This window comes from Lepisosteus oculatus, chromosome 7, assembly GCF_040954835.1.
Source record: "Lepisosteus oculatus isolate fLepOcu1 chromosome 7, fLepOcu1.hap2, whole genome shotgun sequence".
NCBI lineage: Eukaryota > Metazoa > Chordata > Actinopteri > Semionotiformes > Lepisosteidae > Lepisosteus > Lepisosteus oculatus.
The window spans coordinates 36,529,259-36,545,430 of NC_090702.1; the positions used below are offsets into that span (position 1 = coordinate 36,529,259).

The 16,172-nt window shown below is 35.1% G+C and overlaps 1 protein-coding gene across 2 annotated transcripts in view; it reads left to right on the forward strand.

Moving 5' to 3' along the window:
* Window positions 1–6,699: 6,699 nt before the first annotated feature.
* Window positions 6,700–16,172, forward strand: part of cerk (ceramide kinase) — a 40,603-nt gene continuing 31,130 nt past the window's right edge. For both annotated transcript variants that reach the window (XM_015352674.2, XM_015352675.2), the window contains exon 1: window positions 6,700–7,071. In XM_015352674.2, coding sequence (XP_015208160.2) covers window positions 6,921–7,071 — 151 coding nt within the window. In that variant the 5' untranslated portion in view covers window positions 6,700–6,920. The remainder of the gene's footprint in view (window positions 7,072–16,172) is intronic.

Consider the following 16,172-nt stretch of genomic DNA (forward strand, 5'->3'; position numbering starts at 1 on the left):
TTAAAGGAGTATTTCGAGGAATTTAAACTGAATTTAAACTGTTATGATAAACAAATTATGTCATTATTATTATGTATTATTATTTATGTAATATGAATAAAAAATATATCTGTGCAATGTACTATGATTTTAGTATAATATTTTTACAATATTTTAAGTGAGACACTTTACCCAATCCATAACACGTTCTCCTATATGACATTTTATGTTCCTATTTCATCGAGGGTTTGAATACATCTGTAAAGCACTGTATTTTACATCAAGGTGCATAGCTACCTGATTTATTTAATTGAATCCAATCCTGTCTATGACAGCAAACGAAATCCTTCTTAAATTTATTTCATACAAGCTTCTATGTAAATGCCACACATTTACAGTGTTAAAGTCAACAGCTTTTAAGTACACTAAACTGGTATTTAGCATAACTCTCAAAATCTTTGTTTCCTTGTGTATGTATTTTATATAATTATGTCCATGTGAATAACTGTATAACACAAATACAGTACCTACACACCTGCACATGAGATGTTTATAGTCAACAACATAAATTAAAGCATTTAAAACAAATTATCCTTAATTAACACAATTAAGTGTTAACTCTTGTTTGTGATAACAATAAACAGGGTGAGATCCTCAAGTGAATTTGCAATTTAAAACAAACGTAAGGATTGTAGAGTGGATTTGCAATTCAAATTGGACACAACAAAACAGAAAGAAAAAGACAACAATACATTTCTCGTCTTAACAATGAGTGCACAAATAGGTTGTTAATGTGAGAAACCTGTTTAGCAAATAGGCCAACAAGTATGCCAGTCTTTAGTAAATGGGCTTATGCCATTACTTGTTGTTAAAATAACAGCCGTAAGCAAGCTGAGTATTATACTGCATTAATTACATGATTTGTGCATGATGCTTACTCTACCCATTGCTTTTTATGGAGTCGTCATAGGTCATAAAATGAATTGTATATGTACAGTATATTGCAGTTTTAAACTCTATTCATTGTTCTGCTAACAAATTGTAATAGACCCCAGTGAGCATTCTCTATAAACGAGAAGAGTATTTTTTATAAAAGTATTGAATGTGCTTAATTATGCAAAATATTAGATTGACAACAGTAGTATTATTTTTTGCCTGATATCCTCAGTTCTCAGAAACCAGGCAATGTTGTGATTTTTCAGTACTGAGATTGGAGACCTTTAAGAAAAATTAGGTTGCTGCCATAAGTGGTGATGATGCACCAGTAAATATCATTCTGCTTTTTGGATTACAACCTGTAAACCAGTGTTCTAGTATGATAACAAAGGACCTTATGCTATAGAAGGTGCTATCCTTTGAGTGAAAGGTGAAACCAAGGTCCTTACTACTTAATCCCAGTGCCAAAATAACATTCCACTTTGAAAACAGATTAAATGACCTCCATACATTTGTCCCTTAATTCAATCGATGAAGCAATTTCTTATTTCTCTACAATATCTGCTGTGTAGTGGGGCTGCTGGAGCAGACGGCGGTAGGTCTTGCACTTCAGAGATGAATGAAGTAGTCCCCCTTCTCTATGCAAAGAACTTTGGAATAAAGGGCACTACAATGCTAAGAATGTAATTATGCCTTAGTTCCCTAATTTGAGCTGTGGATTTGAAGGAAGAAGGACCTCGGTTTTACATCTCATCTGAAGGATGGAACCTTTTTACAGTGTAGTGTCCCACACAGACTGACACAGAGAGTGCCCCCTACTGGCCTCACTAACACTTCTTCCAGCAGCAACATCATCTTATCCAGGAGGTCTCGCATCCAGGTACTGTCCGGCTCACACCTGCGTTGCCAGTTGGGAGTTGCAGGGTGATTAACTGATCTAAGGATTCATCCATTCGTTTGTGTTGGTGGGTTCTGAGGATCCAGCGAAATATGTGATTAGTTGACTCTAGATAGATACAGTATAACTGCCTAAAGATGTACTTTTTATTTTCAGTTCTAAATCCTCTTCTTAATTTCTACTTGTGGTTACACATGCTACTGCTTAATGGAAATTAAAAAGTAACATTTAAAATGTAATGAATTCCTTTCAGTAAAATGTGTTATATTTTTAATCAACAGTATGTTTTCTTTAAACTAGTTTGCATTAGTGATCCTGCAGATATGCCAATTATTACAGTGAACTGCAGTTATAGAGAAATTTGCTCAGATTTGAATAAAAAGTAATGATTGTTCAATAAATTGACATAAAAAATCTTCCTATTCTGAAAGGGAGGATCAGTACTGGAATGTGACAACTTTGGGACTATTCTATTTTAGTAAAGAAAATTGTCTTATAGAGGCTGTGGGTCCAGCACAATACGTGTTTATTCAGTCTCAACAAGATGCTATTTTAAGCTTTCAGAACATAATGTCCCTATATATTTGATTGCATAGTAATGTGCATTCCCTATAAAAAAAGTTAGTGTTGAGTTCTCATAATAGTCACACATAATAAATAAAGAAAAGAAACTTCATATACTTACAATTTCCATTTATCCGTATAATATAAACCAAAAGGAAAATCATTTTCAGAATTTATAGCAGACAAAGTAAAATACATTTATAATATATATATTTTTTTAAAAAAAGATATGACTTAGTCCTGAGCAGGGTTGCTAAATGCTTTGACACACTTGTAAATCAAAACCACTGTTCTGCCTCTGATGCTGGCATTCAAACTAGAGCTGTGGCATGTGTCTGGATCTCAACTGTGCGTAACAGCAGATAGCATGGTTTGATGGTCCAGTACTCTTTGTCAGAGAGACTGAAGAATGGAGCTGGAAGGTATCTGTCACATTAGTAATATCTGTCACAGTCAGGGATCCACAGGAGAAACCCAGATATGGATGGGAGCACAGGATATGACAGCTTAAAGTACCCCATCCACTGGATGCAGAACTAAATATAAAACCTTGCATGACCCAACATATCCTCTGGTTGCAGCTCCACTCCTGCATATCTTAGTTATATACAGTACAGTATGTAGAGAGAGCAAAGAGAAAGAGGAAAAGTCTTTCTCTTTGAGAAAGAGAGAGAAAATAGCACATATTTCCAACAAAATGCTGAAAACACCTTGAAAACCCCAGTTTGAAACAGGCCTCTGATTATCTTTATTATTCATTTATATGTTTGACACTTGGATAACAAGCAAACTGCATTTTTATAGCTGGATATTTTACAGTTATCAATGTAAAGTATCTTGTTCAAGGATATAATGGCAATACAAATGCATTCAAATGCACTGGAGCAAGAGGCATACGGAATGAGAATGACTGCAATAAGTCTCTTCATGTGCTATACAGGTATAGCTTCTGTATTATTAATTCATTAGGATAGTACTGTGATCCAAAGAAACATATATTACCTCAATGAACGTTTAAAGGTTTTATCAGTGTTTACATGTTGTATCTGGATTTTAAAAACAGTGCTGATTCATATTGTATCAAACACTGCAGATGTACAAATACGTAGATAATATTCTGTGAGATACGTCAGAGAATGTATGTCTTTGTTAAAGAAAAAATTCCCCACAACAGAAAATCCCTCTTACCAATATGCACTAATAGGTTCTCTTTTGTAACTACTGGTTGAGGAGATCTGTCCTGTGATGGACTGGAGTCCCATCCAGGGAGTATATGGCTTAGCTCTGCCTCCCCCGAGTACGGAGCTGGAAAATGGAGGGATGGACAGGTGGTTGAAGAAATTCTTAAGGACTCCATATAACCATACCACACTGAAAATAGTATATTGTAAATAAGCTGTTTGATGTGTTTTACTATTTTAGGATACCTTTTTGTACTGTATATTCCCTGTAAAAAGGGAATTTTTAAGTATTTTCAATATTGTAATTCTAATCATTATTAGCCATCAATTGCCTTCTTAATAAGGCTTACAGTATATGAGCTCCAGCCCTAATTCCTGTTCTTAAACCTATCAACAGACCTACCATAATACATGGGAACACAGTAGTGAAATATTTTTCCAGCAACACCACCAAGAGCACTAAGAAAGACACAAGCATGTTGCTCTCCATTAATTTCTTAGTTTAATTATTTTATAATGTAAAATTCAAAAGTAATTTTGCACACATTCACATTTTAATTCTGCATATCGACCTTTAATCTAGGCTAAATGTTGATAATCAATACAAAATTGATTTAGAACATCTGGGCTGATTATGTATAGAAATCTAAATTTAATTTGATTAAATAAATGGTGGCATATTGGCAATTCATCAATAATCACAATATGTTTCTTGGAGATGATTAATATTAGCTATTGCAAGAATAATATGATAGGTTTTGTTTGTGCAGGTTTGTGCAGTTATTTGGCATTTGTGTCTGCAGAGCTGATATTCCACTTCCTGTGACATGTTGTTTCTGTTTACTATGTTTTGGGTTTTCAATATTGACTGCATTCAGAGAAAGAGTAATATTTTAACACAAGGAAATTCTCTAGTTAGAAAAACATATACTGTATGTCATTACAATAATACAAATGCCAACCTGCTTACCATAGAATATGCTTCCCTACCGGTCTTTTCTTTCATTTCAGAATTTCCTTGGTTCATAGTTGATCCATTATTCATGTTAGGTATCTCACCTGTTACCCTTTTAGTTCCTTCATTTTTCCTACAATGGCCCATTTTTTCTTTGCTCTCCTTATCTCTTCTTGTCTTTTTTCTGTCCCATGTTGTTATATCTGGGATGCAGCAGTCCATACATATTTTCATTGCTTTTTATTTCCAAATCATTCTTGCATTCATAGTCCAGATTTCATGTCTACTTGTTAGCACAGGGATTACTCATTCACACTCACAGAAAGGAGGAGATAATTAGCACTTGAAACTCAAGGAACAACAGAAACTACAGTGTAAGGAGACTTTATTCAGCAAACCTTTTCTCCATTCACATGTAGGTCTTGCCCTAAAAAACATGCCTACAACCAAATACCATTGTGAGTATCTTTATCTCCCAAACACTATTAATTTATTACCATTTGAGAATGTGGCTCTAAGCCCTCTTCTGATTAACTAATTAGACAATGCTTGTAAGACTATACAGTAGATTGACAACAGAGGCCTTAACTTCCTCTAGTGGTGGGATAGCCCCAAAGGGATATTACAGTTGCTGTTCTGGACAAGTTAATATCTAGTACTCAAAGCTCACAAGTTGGTTCACCATTAGTGGAAAAACAGCCTGTGCAGATACACCTCAAACTTCTAAAAGTGAGCCTCTAAAAACTGGACACCAGGAATCCAGTGCCATTTTAATTGAAAAAAAAAGTCATTTGTGGGTGTCTGACACCGTTATAGGATGTCCTATACATGTACATATGCTATGCTAAGAAATCCATGGATATTGCTAGCTAAGGGAAGGTGTGGATTTTTCTCTGCTGTTGGTCAGTAACAACACATTTAGGACGAGCCCAGGTATTGTCATTATGAAGAATGAGTCTGTCACCAAGATGGCCAACACAAGGTGGAATGTTTCACCTGTCATAAGGATCCCACACTGATTTATTGCAGAAAGCTGATTGTGATCTTTTATATGATACCACATCCTAACACAGCCATTACTGAAGTGTAAAAAATATAATATCTGAGAACATTACACACAAGAAGTTCCTTGCTCATGTAAACATCACTCTTCTGACCACGCGTCACTTCATCAGTTACTAACAGATAGCACAACATACAGTGTGAAGGTACATTTCTTCATAGTTGAGACATGAAACCCTGAATCACCTGTTGAAACTGTTGACCTGTCATGCACTGTCCTGGTGCCTAGTAGTCAGATTTGACATCCTGTGCTGAATCCTGGATGCACATTTAGGGGCTAAACCACTGACTTTTCTGGATCATTTCAGCTGAGACAGCTGTTTGGCTGTATGTTTAAGGGTGTCTGCCCTTGAGGGCTTGGATAGCTTTCCAGCATTTTTGCATAGCTATCAAAGGTAAAATTTCTTGCTCAAGGGATATGAAAAGTAACAGGCAAGAATTTATTAAATCAAGGTAAGTTAGGAGATCTATTCAATAGTGACAGCTGTTGCCAATGCAACTCATTGTACAAGTGCCTTCTTGCTGAATAAACTACTACAAAATGAGGGTACTATCCTGACCATGTTTTGGCAACTGAACCAGAGGAACCAGCTTCTTTGAGATTATTTCTTTACAGGTCCATGGTTTGCATACAGTTACTGACAAAATCTCCTTGATGTACTTGGAGTATTAGGTTAATGTATTACTAATAAACCTACAGTAAATGCAACTAATACTTAATAAAATTTGACAAAATACAACTTATGTATAATAATGTAATATACTTAGTTTAACAGAAGCCATTGTACTTAAACATAAAATGGAAGTTAAAAGAGTAGACATTTTAAAATGGTTTAAGAAACAGATCATACGCAAAGTTCAAAGAACGAACTAAATCAAATGTGTGCTGATAATAGAAATTGCTTTAAAATGTTTTTTTTTTCCAACTCATATATCTTTAACAAATAATTACTGTCTGACACGGAAAAAAATACTTTCGGTGTTTTGTCAATTTTTTTCAGTTTTCTTGGTTCAGATTTTTAACAACTTCTAAAAACACGTTGCTGTAATTCTCTTTCCAGGTCTTTTCTTTTTGAAACTGACGTGTGAGTCAGCCTCATTAGCATACGCCATGACGCAGCACGCAGAGCCTTTGTTGGCAGTTTTCTCTGGTAAATAAGAAGAAACCGCTAGGTAGAGCGAGGTTTGTCCCTGGATGAGAAAAGCAACATTGTTGCATCTAACAAAGTCGGTTTCTGTGCCTAATTATATGTGATAGAGATGAACGGAATACGTTAAACCAGTACTCAAAAGCAGCGACGGCGTTTATAATTTCAAATCGCTGGGACCTCAGACTAGTAAAGTAATGGAAAAACAACCGAGAATATTGGTGTCTCAGTTTATGTTGAAAAATAGGGTTTTCGAAGTCACCTTAAATCGTCTATTTTTGACATGGAAAGAGCTGAATGCTAGGAAAAAAAGAGTCTCAGGGAGCATTCATAATACCTTCAAAGTCGGTAAGTAAAGAAAAGTAGAATTTGTTTACTTTTCGTACATTTGGTCTTTTATTTTGAAGAGGCCAGTGTAACAATAGGAAGAGGTTGTGTAGTAGGAAGCGAAAGATTTTGCTTACTGGTGCATTTTTGTCTTTCAAAACTGTCGTACATGTACAAATCTAGTTTAATGTACAGAGCAATTGACTCACATTTAGATTTGTGTACTGATGTATTTGTAAACGTGGTGTAATGACTTTAGAACTGTTCATGTGAAAACCAACATTAATATTGTTGTACTCTACAGTAAGGTAATTTAATCAGTTTGTAGAAGTTATTGAGGTTTTATCTTAACTCGAATATACAGATTGAAAACTAACCCGAAGGCTTCGTGCAAATCCAAAATTTTAGAACTTGAAAGGCAGTTTCTCCTATTGTTTAGGTAAAAGAAGTTACTTGACTGCTCCAGACGGAATGCAAAGTGTTATTGTTTCACACGGGAAAAAGACGGTGTATACTTTTCCAGCTCGTTGGATCTGAAATATCAACAGTGATAATTCATTTTTGTAAAACTGGATGCTTGGGGCTCTTACTGCTTTCAAAGTGCGACAGCTGGGCCGCAGACGCTCAGCCAACACAACTCCGGTGACCTGCAGTAATCCAGTGGGGTTCTTCTGAACCTAAAAATACATTAGCGTGCCGTTCCGCAACATAGCAGCGAGCCACTGGACCGGAGATATCATTTAGGCCTGCACTACCTCTGCAACAAACAAAATAAGTTAAATGCTACATAGTGGTTCAGGTAATCGTTTCCATTATCGTATATTCCGTTGATGTAATGTAGGTTATCTAATGTTTTGTATAGCTATTTTTAGGTTAAAGGTTTATTCCCCGTTTGAAGTCTTAATAGTGTGTTGCAATAAAGGAAAAGTAAAGTGTAGGTTTAAGAAGTGGCCTTTACTAAAATAAAAAAGGCTTTAGACGTTCCACTCAAAAATACACAATATACTGTGGTATATGAGTCCAAAACCAAATGCAAACTGACAGGTGTGCGTTTATGTATTTACCAACCTGAGCCTAAGCAAATGGAATATTGTCATTTAGAATTCTGAATAGCCTGTTGACTTTTTTTTAATTGATCAGTGTATAATAGGAGTCAGAATTGAAAATGAATATTGCACCACAGTGGGTGACTAACTTTATTTTCAAGGTGAAACTGAAAAATCTGCAGTATGAAAAACTTGAGATTGCAGAGCAAAGCAGAATGACATGAATTCAAATGAGATTATTTATAGGATTTACATAAAGAAAGCGAAACTATTTACTGGTGGGCAGCAAATCTCATCTGGATGAACCGAAGGGTTTCACAGTACTGGTGGATGGCTTCCCCATTCATGCATCAGCCATAGTGAGGAATATGGGGGTCTTTCAGCCGCATGTGAAAAATTGATGAAGACATCTTTCTTTCACCTTAGAATTGTTGTCCGCATTAGTCAATTTTTACCAATGTCCGAAGCTGAAAGCCTGATTCACGCATTTATAACATCGAAACTCTGCAGCTAGACTACTCCCACCAGACCCTGGGGGCATATCACTCCTACACTTAAGTCCACATTGGTTGCCTATAAAGTCATGTATTCTTGGTACTGACTTTCAAGGTTCTAAACAATCTGGCTCCATCATACATTTCTGAACTCCCCTATGTTTACACTCCCCTCTCCGTAGCCTCCATTCAGTTAAGGCCGGTACTCTACTCACCGTCCCCAGGACTTAATCTCAGACTTTTGGTGACCGTTCCTTCTCTTTCTCTGCTCCTGGTCCTGAAGGACTGCTATGTCTGCAGTTTTTTCAGGACCAGGTTTGAACCCCCTCCTGGGCTATATAGGCTACTTTGTATGGTGTGGTGTAAAGCAAGTAGCAAGCAGGAGAAACACTGATGCTTTCGTTCCATTTCAAAGTCTCATTACATTTTTGGAGGGTTGTTGAACCCCAGGGACACTGGAGACATGAACTCCCAAAGCCACAAATGTATTGATTCAACTGTCCCGCTATATTGGAGTACTAAATAAGTATGTCAGTTTGTAAAGTACCTATGTAAATTATAATGACAAAATACATTTTTTGAATTAAAAAGGAAAGTTTTTTAATATAAAGAACTGTGGAACATGAAACCCGAACACCCTCTCTCCCACAGATGTAATATGAATCTACTGCATCTGTGGGATCTAATCATATTTAAGGTCTTCCCTAACATTGTAAAGAAAACAGGAGAATAAAGCATAGAAATGAGAACTTTGGAAAGCTGAATAATGATAGGCCTAGTTGTGTGTAGTCTGGGTAATTGTACAAATACACAAGTAAATGGGCTACTTGTGATGCGTTCAAGTTAACAAATTGCCAAGAAGCAAGAATAAGTAAAAAAAGGTAGATTAATACAAGTTCTCACTATTGAGTGGCATTTGGGATTTCTGAGTGATACAGTGATATTGTGTTATTTCACTATAAGTAATATCACTAAACTTCTGATTTACCATTTTGGCTGAATTGCTGATATGGATTTTCACTGAAGTAAAAGATTTGTATTTGACTCTTTCCACCCTCTTAATATAGAATAATTGATTAAGTCATAAGAAAATAGTTCTACCGAGGAGTTCAGAACAACATAAATCATGAGAGGCATGGAACAAGCTGCCAGACCATGTTGTTGAAGTGTTTCCCTAGCATTATGGATAGAAACCACTGTATGAGGTTCTTTTGATCAATAGCTACTAGCTCCAAGCAAGATAGACCTTAATGTCTATCTTTGCAGCTTTTGTTGAGGTTTTATAAGCATGGTAGTTTAATTAAGTTTCACATTACTTTAACTTTTTTATTTGTCAATGATTTACCTGTAGAGGTACCCATAGAATGATTTCGTAATTATGACAATACATTAAATGTAATATTAGTAGCAATGTATTATCTTAATCAGAGATGTATTTGGTGTTTTAATGATTAATTATTGATCTCAGTTTTTTTTGTGCGTGCTCAGCATACTGTTAATTCTATTGTAGCTCCATTCCCCAATTTACATGATCTGTTGGTCATTCATGCATTGATTTCGATGATGGAAACCTTAAATGTGTGTTATTTGTTGATAAGAAAACTCAAATTTTATAAGTTAAAAGTTTTTAAAAAATTCTGATGTTTGCCTTTGTAAATCTGCTGCCTGCTAGTAAGAAATGTAAATGTAGAAACCGCATATATTAAAAGTTCAATATTTCATACTTATGTTATTTTCTTAGTTTTGCTTTATCTTGCAAATTGAAATTTCATGCAGCCTTTCACATGTGACTTCTTCTAGCATGTTTTTCAGAGAAATCTTAGAGCTACTTACAGTAATAATGTTTGCCTTGTATGAGCAAATTCTGAGAAATGGCGTGATGTGTTTGTGTGTAAATACAGTAAGTGTGATCTGATCTTACCAGATTTTACTATGATTTAAAGTAAAAAGCTATGTGTAGAAAAACATTCAGATAACACAATCAATTGTTAGAAGACAAGGGTTAGTTATTATATATAATATATTAGGTAGTGTCCTTATTATCTGTCTTCGCTGTATGGTACAATATTGGTTGTTCAGTGGATAGTCATTTATTGTAGCACATGTTTTGTATTACATCAACATTAGGTCTATGTGAAAAGATTAAAAATCCTTTTGCTCTGGAGCCCTACATGTAGCAAATGAAAGCAGGATTAATACTTTGTGATATGCCTTTCAACTCTGGCAAAGCAGACTTACATGTTTATGTATCAGGGCTGGGGTCAGTATCACTTTTTTCCATTTCACTCCTTAGTCCCATTGCCAATTGCAATTCTTTGAATGTAAAAAGGAAATTGGAATTCAAAAACAGAATTTGACTCCAGCCCTGTTATACATTGTGTGGATCTGATAAGCTGTAGTGGTGTGTGAATTTTTTATTTAATCCAGGTCGTGGGCAAAATTTAAATTGGAATACCTTGTTCTTTCATTACTTTTGCCTGATTCATCAGACATAGAATGGTGGTAACTTATGTAAAAAAAAGAACTGTAATGTTTCTAAATTATGGGATTTCTATTTATATATATCTAGCATAACAAGAGTAGGATAGTTTATTAACCAGTGAAGCATTACAAGATTCCTGCCCAGATATGGTTTTGTAGAGCTAAGAGGTATTGCATCAGAAAAATTCTTTCACTTTCTATCTGGCTACAGTGGCATGGGAATATTCATTATCAGTTATGTGTGCCAGAGAATAACTAACCTGTAGTTCAATATTAAGTTAGAAAGGGTACAAGTCCTTCCATAAAACTTTATATACCCAATTTAGAGCACCATTTGTACAGTAAGATCATTACAAGAAGTAAGTACTGTCTGGTATGAATTTAGTCAGAATTCTGTATCTTTAATTACTGTAATTCAAAAGTGGAGGCTAAATGTGTAATTCCCATCTATTATGCAACAAGGAAGTAAGGCCTTTTGGTGAAACGTTGTATTATCGCTTATTGTGTCTGTAATGTGCCACCCACAACCATAACATGACAACTACATCTTGGAATATTTTTTTTTTTATTGGATTAGTACTCAGAAACCTTAACAAAAAAGGAAGCTGTTAAAATAGTATTAGTTGGACATTCACTGGTAGCAATAGGTACAATAGGTTTTCAGTATTCATTTCTATTAATTCTTAGTGTTAAAAAATACTATGATTCTTTAATTTATTCACAGATCCCTTCAGCAATTGTCAAATGATGTCCTTGCAGTTTTATTGATACAAAAATAATTTAAGAATTTGTACATGAGAAACTTAACTATTCTGCATTTATCATTCACAGCTCAAACTATGCAACGGGAGAAGTGCTATCTTGTATTAACCTTTCATGTTTACAAGGCACATAATTGAACAAGCAATGGAAATATTCTATGCAAAATAATCTGCCTAGGACTCATTGCATTGTAATGCTGATAAGTAGGTAGGAAAAATGTATTTCTATCAAGCTAACCTGAACTAATACAGTAAAAAGGCCTTAGGCTTGATATGTTAAATTCACATATGGAAACTACATGGAAGAGCAGTTAAAAACTAAGAACAGGCGGCATGTTTTTCTGCTGAGGGATTCGGGCGAAAAGAACAAGCTACCCATCCATGCTGGTGAAGCTGATACATTAACTATTTTCAAGAAAATGCTGGATTAGAGCCTCGGATAAATTAGCTACAAGCTACCAAATGGCTTAGATCGGTTGAAGGGGCTTCTAGTTTGCAGCCTTTCTTAATGTTGTTATGCTTACTTGAAAAAGCAAAGGTTTAAGTATGATCATTGGCTGCTATAAACTTAATGTTTCTAAAATTAATAACACCTTTTACATAGAGGGGCTTTTGGGGAATCCAGCTATTCTTCCATGCCTGTTGCTTTTTCCCCTCATCCTGCAACCACAGCAGTGCTTGTAATAGTGACAATAGCAGGTTTCTGGTTTCTTTTTAAAGTTGTTTTTGTGTTGTTAAATAGTATTTGCAATATAGAAAAAAATGTAAAACTTTATTAATTAAGCAGAAGCACAGTGTTGTATGGTACAATATGACATTATATCAGTTGAAACTTTTATTTATTGACATGCCAAATAATGTGCTGATAAGCTATGAATTAAATCAAAGTCTAGTGAAGTAATTGCTGCATTAGTGATTGTATTTTCATTTTACAAAACCTATAGGATAATTTGATTTTTAAATCCGACTAAAGTGAATTAAGTTGTAAAAGAATATGAGAAGTCAAGAAAGGTTGCAAATGAGAGATGCCGTTTGGCCTCTCTTGCTTATTTGGTAGTTCAGTAGCTAAGGAAAAAAAATGAATCCAGCAGTGTTTTTAATCTGGGCTTCAACCACCTGGCTATGAAGCTTGTTTCGGATACCTACGTCTCTCTGAAAAATTAGTGCTCCCTATTCTCCGTCCTAAATAAATTCCCCTACTGTTTCCGGTTGTGACCCTGTGTCCCTGTTTCACTATTAAGCCTGAAATCTATCCATACCTCTTAGGATTTTGAATACATAGATGTAATCATGGATGATTCTTTCTTTCTCCTCTTTTCTCAACTGTGTAGATCTAGCTCTCTGAACTTGTCTGTATACAACTTTACTCTGACACCAGGAATCATTCTTGTTGCTCTTCTTTGTACACTTTCTAAGGCTATAATATATTTTCTTAGTTAAGGTGACAGAAGCTGAACACAGTATTCTAAATGAGGTCCAGTGTGTTGTGTATCTTAATCATAACTTTGCTAAATTTAAATCCCACTCATGTTTTCTATATATGCATTGCTAAATGTGTCTGTATATGGTTATATATAAAATTAAACATTGTATTCCCCTGTTTCTGTGCCCACATAAAGCAACCACAAAGACAGTAAGGCCAAGTAATGTGGAAGCTGATGTAACTGACAAGGATGAACATACTGATGAGAAATTTGTATGAGACTCAACAGAGATGTGTTTAGCAGACTGTGTAGAGTCATTGATGTTTGATTTAAATGACCTACTCTTGGAAACTTTGGAAAAACAAAATTTTGTAGTAATAAATATTCATTTTCATAAGCTTAGAGTACCTCTAAGTAGCCTAAATGTACCCTTTTCATAGGTTGAGCTTTGAACTTTAACATGTTGAAAAAGTAACAATCCAATTAGTTATCTTAAAGCTTTTAAGAGAGTTCAGATGAAAATAGAATAGGAAAACAGGAAAATAAGAACAATGGATATTCCCTTTTGATTTACAATTGTACACAACACAAATGTTTTGCAATAAAATAAGATCAGGAATCTTATTGTTTTTTTTATTCAACTTCAAAGTCACCTATGTTTTACACCTGTGTTAGAATTAAAGTAGCCTTAAGGAAGAGACTCCTTGCATGAAGATCCTATTTGGTAGAACATCTAACGTTTGGCACACTTGGCATTTGCAACTGAACAGAATGTGTTTCACTTTTACATGAAGTGTAATATAAAAACTTGAAAACAAGTTAACATTTTAACATAATTACATTCCATGTTCTTTACAAATCAGCTACTTTCAGGGACTCTCTAATAAATTAATACTGACAGTTCACTGCATCCAGAAATGTGATTAGAATAAAATACAGAAATGATAGCTTATAACCCCAGTTTACTCAAATGTTTAGATAATGTTAAAGGTGGATTTACAAAAATCCTAAATATTTGCCATTTGAATCCCTTCTATGTCACTATCTGTACACAATTGTTAATTTCTAGGTGTAGTTGTTTTGTAGATATCACACACATGACATTGTAATTCTTTCATCAAAGCCAAACAGTGTAGGACAGAACATTAATTAGAAAAAAATCACAATTAAAATTTTCAAATTAGTTTCAAGGAACTTTGTTTGATCTGATGTGAGCTAGTAGTAGTTAAATAGAGCCACAGAGGACAGGCCATTCCTGTTGAGGCACTAGACAGTTCACCGTTACTTCTAATAAGATTAACAGGCATTCATTCCTTTGATTAAATGGAAGGTATCCATTCTTTTATTTTCCTCCTGTTAGACTTGATTCCATAGCTCATACTATAAAGAGGTCAAAAAGCCACAAAGAAAGGCACTTATTTCACAATCACACACATATCTTCAGAAATCATTAAGAAGTTAAACCTGGGGGCAATCTGAGATTATGCTATAGCCCATTTCTGTGACAGCTGGATTAATAACCTCACTAGGAATGTATCTGTTCCTGTTGATGTTTTAGTCTCTAATATGATGGTCTAAATGATAACCAGCGTAACATATTAGAATTCCTCTTGATCTTTAATTTCACGTGCCATGTTTACTTGCCTCCTGACCCAAGGATAGCTACATAAATATCACCAAGCAATACCCATTGTTCAAAAAATTTTGATCAAGGTAATTAAACTAGGAAGTGAAAATGTTGTTAACCCTAGTTGAAACTCAGCTGCCTCCTCCTCCCTCCCAGTGATAAATCCCATGGCTGGCAGAGGAATCCTACTCCATTGGGCCCCTGAGCAAGGCCCTTAACCCCAACTGCTCCAGGGGCGCTGTACAAAGGCTGACCCTGCGCTCTGACCCCAAGCTTCTCTCCGTCTGTGTGTCTGTGTCTCATGGAGAGCAAGCTGGGGTATGCGAAAAGACGAATTCCTAATGCAATTGTATATTGCTAATAAAGTGATCTATCTTAAACATGGCAAAGGACAAACTGTTTTTATAAGAACCTCATAGTTCATGAATATGCATGTGCAATCCCACACTTTTACTTTCTACAGCTGAACTCATGTGGTTTATAGATGTGCTTATATTTACAGAGCATATATTAGCTGCGTTTACACTAACAGAAATATTCAAAAATTCCAGATTCATGTAATCTTTTTGTGTGTACAAATTCTCACACAATGAATCATATCCTTTTAAAAGTTTTTACTCCAGACCGAGAAAAGTTAGCCTTCTGGTAATTTTTTTCCAGTATAAACATGCTGAGAATGCAGTCTGGAAAGACCGCAGAAAATATCAACTGGACAATAAATGCCAACCAGCATCATCACCACAGCTCTGCCTTCTCATAATTCAGATTGACATTGACATTTTTAATCTCTCCTATTTACTTAAATGTTTACTGATGCATAATTACCAAAACATAGTAAATCTCCTCTCACGTTGTCACTTTTCTTCCTGTCATCTTGTGCAACTTCCACTGTTGAAGGTATTTTCAATTATTATGCTTGTTGATGTCATCAGAGCAGTTTGTCATCCCTTTTTTGCAGAGAATACATGCAGATAGTCTACAGATACAAAAATGCTCAAAACAGTCTCAAACATTTAGATGCACCTTTCTGAAATATAATCCCCAGGAACATGTAATATGAATTATGTTCTGATTGTGTTCCTAAAAGTTTGCCATATTATTCAAGTAGGAGGAGGCACTCATGTCTTGCTTAGTTTTTTTCAATGCTCAGCCCCTTTTCTGGTGAATACTGCTGAGACTGCACATCTGCATGCAGTTTGTAATGTACATCTTTGAGGAGTAAGCATTAAGATCCATTTCAGTTTGTGTTCAGAAGAAATAATGTTGAATATCTGTTAAAAAATAAAGTT